We start from the raw sequence: 10,662 nt of genomic DNA, 5'->3' as shown, positions 1-10,662 counted from the left end.
GCCAGGAGGTGGAGATGGTTGAGAGCTACAAATATTTGGGGGTTCACCTTGATGGCAAACTTGATTGGTGGTATCATATGGAGAAGGTTTACAAGAAGGGAAAGAGCAGACTGTACTTTCTACGGACACTCAGGTCGTTCAATGTGTGCAGTAAAATGCTCAAAATGTTTTACCAGTCCGTCGTGGCAAGCGCCATCTTTATTGCTTGGGGGCAGTAGTGGGCAGTAGTTGATGCTAATAAGCTTAACAAACTTATCAAGAAGGCAAACGCGGCTGTTGGCCTCCATCTTGTTTTGAGGAGGTAGTGGAAGATGGGATTCAGATTAAGTGTAGGGCTATAATGAACAATAATACACACCCACTATACAAGCTGTTCTTGAAGCAGAAGAGCACATTCAGCAGTCATCCAATCCTACTTAGGTGCAAGAAGGAGAAATTCAGGAAATTGTTTGTGCCTACTACTATGGGGATATATAACAATTTCCTAAGGGTGAAAGACGACAATGACCTATGGCTGGTGCACTAATGGCAATGATCAGAGATTGAATTACCTGCATTCACCCAAATTTGTTTATGTAATGTGGTTAGTCATGTGCAAGTTCTGTATCTAGTTATTACCGTATATGCTCGATTATAAGCCAAGATTTTCAGCCCATTTTTTTAGGCTGAAAGTGCCCCTTTCTGCTTATACTCTAGTCGTCCCAGGGAGTCGGCAGCAGTCGCATCATGCTCACCCACCCCTCGTGCGATCGCTGATTGTCCTCCCTGCATCACTCTAGTGTCCCGACGCCTGCCTGCAGCTCTTCCTGTGTCCAGCAGTCATGTGGTACTGCTCATTAAAGTAATGAATATGGATGTGTCTCCACTCCCATAGGCATGGAGCGAATATTCATTACTTTAATGAGCGGTACCATGTGACCGCTCAGCACTGGAAGGAGCTGCTGGCCCGGGACGACGGAGAAGCAGGGACGTGCAGAGACTGTGCCAGGAGGGGGTGAGTATGATGTTGGAGGGTGAGCCATGCGATATTCATCTGTCCCCGTTCCACTGCCGGGCTCTGTCTTCCACGTCCTCTGACTGTGACGTTCAGGTCAGAGGGCACAATGATGTGTTTAGTGCGCGCCCTCTGCCTGAACAGTCACTGCAAAGAGACGAAAGACACAGCGGCACGCGGCGGTGGAACGGGGACAGGTGAATATCACAAGTGCTGCGGGCCTGAGCCAGCGGTGACTCCGGCACCTGGCCCCCATAGCGCCGGTGTCCCTGCCTGCTCAGGCACTCAGACCCAGCGACGAGTGGTGAGTATCTCTTTTTAATCATAGCAGCATATGGGGCATATTATTCTATGGAGCATCTTATGGGGCCATCAACCTTTATGGAGCATTAGATGGGGCATAATATTCTATGGAGCGTCTTATGGGGCCATCAACTTTTATGGAACATTAGATGGGGCATATTATTTTATGGAGCATCCTATGGGGCCATCAACTTTTATGGAACATTAGATGGGGCATATTATTCTATGGAGCATCTTATGGGGCCATCAACTTTTATGGAACATTAGATGGGGCTTATTATTCTATGGAGCATGTTATGGGGCCATCAACTTTTATGGAACATTAGAATGGGCATATTATTCTATGGAGCATCTTATGGGGCCACCAACTTTTATGGAACATTAGATGGGCATATTACTCTATGGAGCATCTTATGGGGCCATCAACTTTTATGGAGCATTAGATGGGGCATAATATTCCATGGAGCATCTTATGGGGCCATCATTAACCTTTGTGCAGCATTATATGGGGCATTTTTTAATATGGAGCATCTTATGGGCCCATCATGAACTGTATGGAGCATTATATGGGGCATAATTTGTATGGAGCATCTTATGGGGCCCATAATGAACAGTATGGAGCATTATATGAGGCTCCTGATTCAATATGGATATTCAAAAACCTTTAACCTACTGATGTCGCAATTAATTTTACTTTTATTGATATCTATTTTTATTTTTGAAATTTACCGGAAGCTGCTACGTTTCCCATCCTAGGTTTATACTCGAGTCATTAAGTCTTCCCAGTTTTTTGTGGCAAAATTAGGGGTCTCAGCTTATACTCAGGTCGGCTTATACTCTGCTACTATATACGGTACTTTATGTAATACTGTTTGTAATGTAATGTTTGAAATGCTGTTTTATAATGCTGCTATAATACCATAATTTCCCTCAAGATCAATAAAGTGTATCGTATTGTATTATTGTGGCGGAGGCTGTTTGTTTTTATAGACCCCCATTTTTTACTTTTGAGAATCTGATGGTTCAACCTTATATTAACAGGTAACATGAAGAGGTTAAAATGTGTATGTAGATTTGTAAGTGTTAGGGCTCCTGCAGATGTCGTAATAATCCCACGAGTGCTATCCATCATTTTGACAGAGAGCACTTGTCCCCATCATATTCTATGGGGCTATGCACATAACCTGCCCCCTCCTCTCGTCTGAAGATAAAAACGTTGCATGCCTGTGTTTGATCCGATATTTGGATCTCACTTAGCCATGTAAGTCAATGCATGTGTGAAAAATGACAGACTGCACTCAGATGACATCTGAGTGCAGTCTAATTTTCCCTAACTGACAGAATGGAGAAGATGGGAGACTTTTTTTTCCCCCTTTTCTCCTCATGCGAGAGAATCGGATTACACTATGCTGACACTCTGATTAGAGTTTGATCAGTATCATTTCCTTATTTGTCCCGATTCTCTCGGATGAGAGACTCTATAGTCCTGTGCATTTAAGGTGAGCGGTTTCTACTGAATGTCAATAACAGTAACGCCTCACTGATAATCCTTATGTTTACGGCTTTTATTTTATTTTAACTCTTTACATTTAAACATTACTTCTAAACACCCACACATATATGCTATGTCTTCCCCTATTATGTTTCAATAGGATGCACCAGAAAGCATTTTAACACTTACCAAATGGTTTCTTGCAAAAGAGCATGGGAGAAGAAACAAATTTTACAACAAGACAATCTGCATAAAAGCAACAAAGTTGTATGCAAATAAAACCAGTAAAGATTATACAACTTATGGTCTTTACCTACTAGTACTGCTGAGCTGTAGCAGAACTTTATTAGTGACTTATTAATTGTAAATTGTTCTATATACATTAATTCTAGAAGTCTTAAATGTTTTGACGTTGGTAAAGGTAGGAAGGGGACAGTCCATCATAATGCCACTGGCGCCACTGTTCAACTTGTTCACGGGTGCGCTCCTCTTGTTCTGTAGACAAATGGGAACAAGATATTGAGTTATGTTTTCTACTGTATGAACAAATATATATATCATTTTTATATTTGTCAACTTCCCTCACTTATGATTTAATTCTATGGCTATGTAAAGTGAAAGCTTGGGCACCAATAAATACTGTATAATATATACAGTATATACTGTATACGTATATACAGTACAGACAAAAGTTTGGACACACCTTCTCATTTAAAAATGTTTCTGTATTTTCAGGACTATGAAAATTGTACATTCACACTGAAGGCATCAAAACTATGAATTAACACATGTGGAATTATACACTTAACAAAAAAGTGTGAAACAAATGAAATTATGTCTTATATTCTAGGTTCTTCAAAGTAGCCACCTTTTGCTTTGATGACTGCTTTGCACACTCTTGGCATTCTCTTGATGAGCTTCAAGAGGTAGTCACCGGGAATGGTTTTGACTTCACAGGTGTGCCCTGTCAGGTTTAATAAGTGGGATTTCTTGCCTTATAAATGGGATTGGGACCATCAGTTGTGTTGTGCAGAAGTCTGGTGGATACACAGCTGATAGTCCTACTGAATAGACTGTTAGCTGCTTTTTTTCTTGCCATAATACAAATTCTAACTAAAGAAAAAGAGTGGCCATCATTACTTTAACCCCTTTCTGACATTAGACGTACTATCCCGTCGAGGTGGGGTGGGCCCGTATGCCCACCAACGGGATAGTACGTCATAGCGATCGGCAGCGCTCACGGGGGGAGCGCGGCCGGGTGTCAGCTGACTTCCGGCACTATGAGCCAGGAGCGGTCACGGACCGCCCCTGGCACATTAACCCCTGGAACACCACAATCAAACATGATCGCAGTGTTCCGGCGGTATAGGGAAGCATCGCGCAGGGAGGGGGCTCCCTGTGTGTTTCCCTGAGACCCCCGGAGCAACGCAATGTGATAGCGTTGCTCCGAGGGTCTCTTACCTCCTCCCTGCAGGCCCGGATCCAAAATGGCCGCGGGGCTGCATCCGGGTCCTGCAGGGAGATGGCTTCACAGCCTGCTCAGAGCACAGTGCACAGCAAAGTGTCAGATCAGTGATCTTACTCTATAACATGATGCCCCCCCCCCTCGGGCAATGTTATAGTGTAAAAAAAAAAATTCAGAATAAAGTGATGCAAAAATAATTATTTTTTCTATACAAGTTTTTATCGTATAAAAGCGCCAAAACATAAAAAAATGATATAAATGAGGTATCGCTGTAATCGTACTGACCCGAAGAATAAAACTGCTTTTTTTTACCAAATGTGGAACGGTATAAGCGCCCCCCCCAAAAGAAATTCATGAATAGCTGGTTTTTGATCATTCTGCCTCACAAAAATCAGAATAAAAAGCGATCAAAAAATGTCACGTGCCCGAAAATGTTACCAATAAAAACGTCAACTCGTCCCGCAAAAAACAAGACCTCACATGACTCTGTGGACCAAAATATGGAAAAATTATAGCACTCAAAATGTGCTAACGCAAAAAATATTTTTTGCAATAAAAAGCGTCTTTTAGTGTGTGACGGCTGCCAATCATAAAAATCCGCTAAAAAACCCACGATAAAAATGTAAATCAAACCCCCCTTCATCACCCCATTAGTTAGGGAAAAATTAAAAATATGCATTTATTTCCATATTCACATTAGGGTTAGGGTTGGGGCTAAAGTTAGGGTAAAGGTACCGTCACACTAAGCGACGCTGCAGCGATACCGACAACGATCCGGATCGCTGCAGCGTCGCTGTTTGGTCGCTGGAGAGCTGTCACACAGACAGCTCTCCAGCGACCAACTATGCCGGTAACCAGGGTAAACATCGGGTTACTAAGCGCAGGGCCGCGCTTAGTAACCCGATGTTTACCCTGGTTACCAGCGTAAAAGTAAAAAAAAAACAAACACTACATACTTACCTTCCGGTGTCTGTCCCTCGGCGCTCTGCTTCTCTGCTCTGTGTAAGCACAGCGGCCGGAAAGCAGAGCGGTGACGTCACCGCACTGCTTTCCGGCCGCTGTGCTTACACAGGGCCGAGAAGCAGAGCGCCGAGGGACAGACACCGGAAGGTAAGTATGTAGTGTTTTTTTTTTTTTTACTTTTACGCTGGTAACTAGGGTAAACATCGGGTTACTAAGCGCGGCCCTGCGCTTAGTAACCCGATGTTTACCCTGGTTACCAGCGAAGACATCGCTGAATCGGCGTCACACACGCCGATTCAGCGATGTCAGCAGGAAGTCCAGCGACGAAATAAAGTTCTGGACTTTCTGCAGCGACCAACGACATCACAGCAGGATTCTGATCGCTGCTGTGTGTCAAACTGAACGATATCGCTAGCCAGGACGCTGCAACGTCACGGATCGCTAGCGATATCGTTTAGTGTGACGGTACCTTTAGGGCTAAAGTTATGGTTAGGGTTTGGATTACATTTATGGTTGGGAATAGGGTTGGGATTAGGGTTAGGGGTTTGTCAGGGTTAGGGGTGTTGTTAGGGTTACCGTTGGGGTTAGGGGTGTGTTTGGATTAGGGTGTCAGTTATAATTGGGGTTTTTCCACTACTTAGGCACATCAGGGGCTCTCCAAACGCGACATGGCGTCCGATCTCAATTCCAGCCAATTCTGCGTTGAAAAGCTAAAACAGTGCTCTTTCCCTTCCGAGCTCTCCCGTGCGGCCAAACAGAGGTTTACCCCAACATATTGGGTATCAGCGTACTCAGGACAAATTGGACAACAACAATTGGGGTACAATTTCTCCTGTTACCCTTGGGAAAATACAAAACTGGGGGCTAAAAAATAATTTTTGTGGGAAAAAAAAGAATTTTTATTTTCATGGCTCTGCGTTATAAACTGTAGTGAAACACTTGGTGGTTCAAAGCTCTCACAAAACATCCAGATGAGTTCATTAGGGGGTGTACTTTCCAAACTGGTGTCACTTGTGGGGGGTTTCAATGTTTAGGCACATCAGTGGCTCTCCAAACGCAACATGGCGTCCCATCTCAATTCCAGTCAATTTTGCATTGAAAAGTCAAATGGCGCTCCTTCCCTTCCGAGCTCTGCCATGCGCCCAAACAGTGGTTTACCCCCACATATGGGGTATCGGCGTACTCAGGACAAATTGTACAAAAATTTTTTGGTCCAATTTCTTCTCTTACCCTTGGGAAAATAACAAATTGGGAGCGAAAAATCATTTTTATGAAAAAATATGATTTTTTATTTTTACGGCTCTGCATTATAAACTTCTGTGAAGCACTTCGTGGGTCAAAGTGCTCACCACACATCTAGATAAGTTCCTTACGGGGTCTACTTTCCTAAATGGTATCACTTGTGGAGGTTTTAATGTTTAGGCACATCAGTGGCTCTCCAAACGCAACATGGCGTCCCATCTCAATTCCTGTCAATTTTGCATTGAAAAGTCAAATGGCGCTCCTTCCCTTCCGAGCTCTGCCATGCGCCCAAACAGTGGTTTACCCCCACATATGGGTATAGGCGTACTCAGGACAAATTGTACAACTTTTTGGGTCCATTTTCTTCTGTTACCCTTGGTAAAATAAAACAATTTGGAGCTGAAGTAAATTTTTTGTGAAAAAAAGCTAAATGTTCATTTTTATTTAAACATTCCAAAAATTCCTGTAAAACACCTGAAGGGTTAATAAACTTCTTGAATGTGGTTTTGAGCACCTTGAGGGGTGCAGTTTTTAGAATGGTGTCACACTTGGTTAAAATTGGCTCAAAATGACTTCAAATGCGATGTGGTCCCTAAAAAAAAATGGTGCTGTAAAAATGAGAAATTGCTGGTCAACTTTTAACCTTTATAAATCCCTAACAAAAATTGTGCTGATGTAAAGTAGACATGTGGGAAATGTTACTTATTAAGTATTTTGTGTGACATATCTCTGTGATTTAATTGCATAAAAATTCAAAGTTGGAAAATTGCGACATTTTCAAAATTTTCGCCAAATTTCCGTTTTTTTTCATAAATAAATTCAGGTAATATCAAAGAAATTTTACAACTATCATGAAGTACAATATGTCACGAGAAAACACTGTCAGAATCACTGGGATCCGTTGAAGCGTTCCAGAGTTTTAACCTCATAAAAGGACAGTGGTCAGAATTGTAAAAATTGGCCCGGTCATTAACGTGCAAACCACCCTTGGGGGTAAAGGGGTTAAGAAATGAAGGTCAGTCAGTCCAAAAAATTGAGAAAACTTTGAAAGTGTCCCCAAGTGCAGTGGCAAAAACTATCAAGTGCTACAAAGAAACTGGCTAACATGAGGACCGCCCCAGGAAAGGAAGACCAAGAGTCACCTCTGCTTCTGAGGATAAGTTTATCCTAGTCACCAGCCTCAGAAATCGCAGGTTAACAGCAGCTCAGATTGGAGACCAGGTCAAAGCCACACAGAGTTCTAGCAGCAGACACATCTCTACAACAACTGTTAAGAGGAGACTTTGTGCAGCAGGCCTTCATGGTAAAATAGCTGCTAGGAAACCACTGCTAAGGACAGACAACAAGCAGAAGAGACTTGTTTGGGCTAAAGAACACAAGGAATGGACATTAGACCAGTGGAAAGCTGTGCTTTGGTCTGATGAGTCCAAATTTGTGATCTTTGGTTCCAACTACTGTGTCTTTGTGCGACGCAGAAAAGGTGAAAGGATGTACTCTACATGGCTGGTTCCCACCGTGAAGCATGAAGGAGGAGGTGTGATGGAGTGGGGGTGCTTTGCTGGTGACACTGTTGGGGATTTATTCAAAATTGAAGGCATACTGAACCAGCATGGCTACCACAGCATCTTGCAGCGGCATCCTATTCCATCCGGTTTGCATTTAGTTGGACCATCATTTATTTTTCAACAGGACAATGATTCCAAACACACCTCCAGGCTGTGTAAGGGCTATTTGACCAAGAAAGAGAGTGATGGGATGCTACGCCAGATGACCTGGCCTCCACAGTCACCTGACCTGAACCCAATCGAGATGGTTTGGGGTGAGCTGGACCGCAGAGTGAAGGCAAAAGGGCCAACAAGTGCTAAGCATCTCTGGGAACTCCTTCAAGATTGTTGGAAGACCATTCCCGGTGACTACCTCTTGAAGCTCATCAAGAGAATGCCAAGAGTGTGCAATGCAGTCATCAAAGCAAAAGGTGGCTACTTTGAAGAACCTAGAATATAAGACATAATTTCAGTTGTTTCACACTGTTTTGTTAAGTATACAATTCCACATGGGTTAATTAATAGTTTTGATGCCTTCAGTGTGACAGTAAGATTTTCATAGTCCTGAAAATACAGAAAATCTTTAAATGAGGTGTGTCCAAACTTTTGGTCTGTACTGTGTATGTGTGTGTGTATATATATATATATATATTATAAAAATCAATCTGCACACATTTTAAGAATTTAGAAAAATACAAAGAAAATGAGGTTCACAATTGTGTTTGAAATGTACATTTTTACTTTTCATTACACCATGATTTTTAGTCATACTTTTTTAAAAGTAAACATTTACACCTAAATATTGACATTGAAGCACATTTATACACACAATGATGTATTTTTTGCAAAGTAAAATGCACCTCTAATTCAGGTCTCTGCTTCTGTTGTGGCCTAGCTGACTCAAGCAGGTCACGCTCCCACCATATTCCTAATCACGTTTTCTGCCAAGTGTTAGCAGCCTGCAGAATGCTTGTTGGTGGAATCGCAGTCATCCTCTGACCCACAGCACACAGATCGTCTGTTTCATCCAACACTGCCTAGACTACATCCTCAGCCCATCTGGTCCGGGTATACTGGTATTCTCTCCTCCTAGTCTCAGCTGCTCATTCCTTCTGCTGTCTATTTTCTTTTCTGCAATTTCTTCTTCACCTCTGCCAAACTTTCCTTCCAATTCATAGGCATATTGTGATGACTGACGCCAGAAGTATCTGTTGGAAAGAAGCTTTCAAAAAGTTCCCTGGCCAGGAACGATGGAAGAATCATGAACCTCTTCTTTCTATTAATGTTCTTGAGCGCTGCACCATTAATCTATCATTTCTTCATTGGCAGGACCAGCTATCTGGTCTACCCATCCGGATGCAATTTGGAAACGTCACCACCCTGGTGTACAATGTCTAGCCTTGGCAGAAGTTTCTAGATTCCTGTCTGCGCAGGACAATAAAATGTCAGCACTCTGCAGTCCATATTCCCGCAGTATAGAACTGAGCCTTGGACATTCTAAACCATGTAGAGCTTCAGGAAAGGGGTTTTCTCTACTTGGTTGTCTTCCATAAAATCTACCTCTGGTGGGGAAATTCACAGATGTCAGCCTGATGGCAACCAGACTGAAGCACAAGGTTCTTTGGTTTGTGTCCAGGTCTCCCAACCCTCCAGTATTCGCCTCTAACTCTGGCAATTCTATGGTCCCAGTTCTGTCTTGCTTTTCTGTTTCCTCCTCTGCTTATGCTACCCAAGTTGCTCAAGAAAATCAAGTCGGAAAGGGTTCTTATGATCCTTGTTGCCCTGGACGAGTCTATATGCTGGTACACGGAAGTAGTAAACCTCCTTGCCAACATTCCTAGGAGACTTCAGTATCATCCAGAGATCTACTTTCCCAGGATTGCCTCTTCCATGTCAATTCATGGTTGCTCACTTCAACAGCATGACTGTTGAAGCCGCAGTTCTGAAGGCTTCAGACTTCTTCAGTCATATTGTTCAAACCATAATTATGGTGCGGAAGCCCTCTTTGACACGTATCTTCCATCGTACTTGTTTTGTTTGTATGATTCTAACACTATTGCTCCTGTCTCATTCTCCTCACCTTCTTTCATTCAGGTCTTGGTAGAGTTGAGCAAATTTCTTCGAGTTCCTGTTTATTCGGCAAGCTATAGCACTTACCGAATAAGCTGCAGAGGGACCCCGGATACATGGAGCTTCAACTCAAAAATATTTCACGGATCCGTACATTCCTGAACCAAGAATCTGCAAAAACCCTAGTCCATGCCCTCATCATCTACCGCCTCGACTACTGTAACCTCCTGCTCTGTGGCCTCCCCTTTAACACTATCGCGCCCCTATTCTAAACTCAGCTGCCCACTAATCCACCTGTTCCCCCCGCTATTCCCTGGCCTCTCCCCTCTGTCAATCCCTTCACTGGCTCCCCATTACCCAGAGACTCCAGTACAAAAGCCTAACCATGACATACAAAGCCATCCACAACCTGTATCTTCCATACATCTGTGACCTCGTCTCCCGGTACTTTCCTGCACGCAACCTCCGATCCTCACAAGATCTCCTTCTCTACACCCCTCTTATCTCCTCTTCCCACAATCGCATACAAGATTTCTCTGGTGCATCACCCCTACTCTGGAACTCTCTACCACAACATATCAGACTCTCA

General features: G+C 43.1%; 1 protein-coding gene across 1 annotated transcript in view; it reads right to left on the bottom strand.

Moving 5' to 3' along the window:
* Positions 1 to 2,847: 2,847 nt before the first annotated feature.
* Positions 2,848 to 10,662, bottom strand: part of UCMA (upper zone of growth plate and cartilage matrix associated) — a 39,319-nt gene continuing 31,504 nt past the window's right edge. Inside the window, exon 5 of the mRNA XM_069762052.1 lies at positions 2,848 to 3,284. Coding sequence (XP_069618153.1) covers positions 3,187 to 3,284 — 98 coding nt within the window. The 3' untranslated portion in view covers positions 2,848 to 3,186. The remainder of the gene's footprint in view (positions 3,285 to 10,662) is intronic.

This window comes from Ranitomeya imitator, chromosome 4 (assembly GCF_032444005.1).
Source record: "Ranitomeya imitator isolate aRanImi1 chromosome 4, aRanImi1.pri, whole genome shotgun sequence".
In the NCBI taxonomy this organism is placed as follows: Eukaryota; Metazoa; Chordata; class Amphibia; order Anura; family Dendrobatidae; genus Ranitomeya; species Ranitomeya imitator.
Note: the sequence above shows the minus strand (reverse complement) of the source record. Positions and strands in the feature narration are given on the sequence as shown.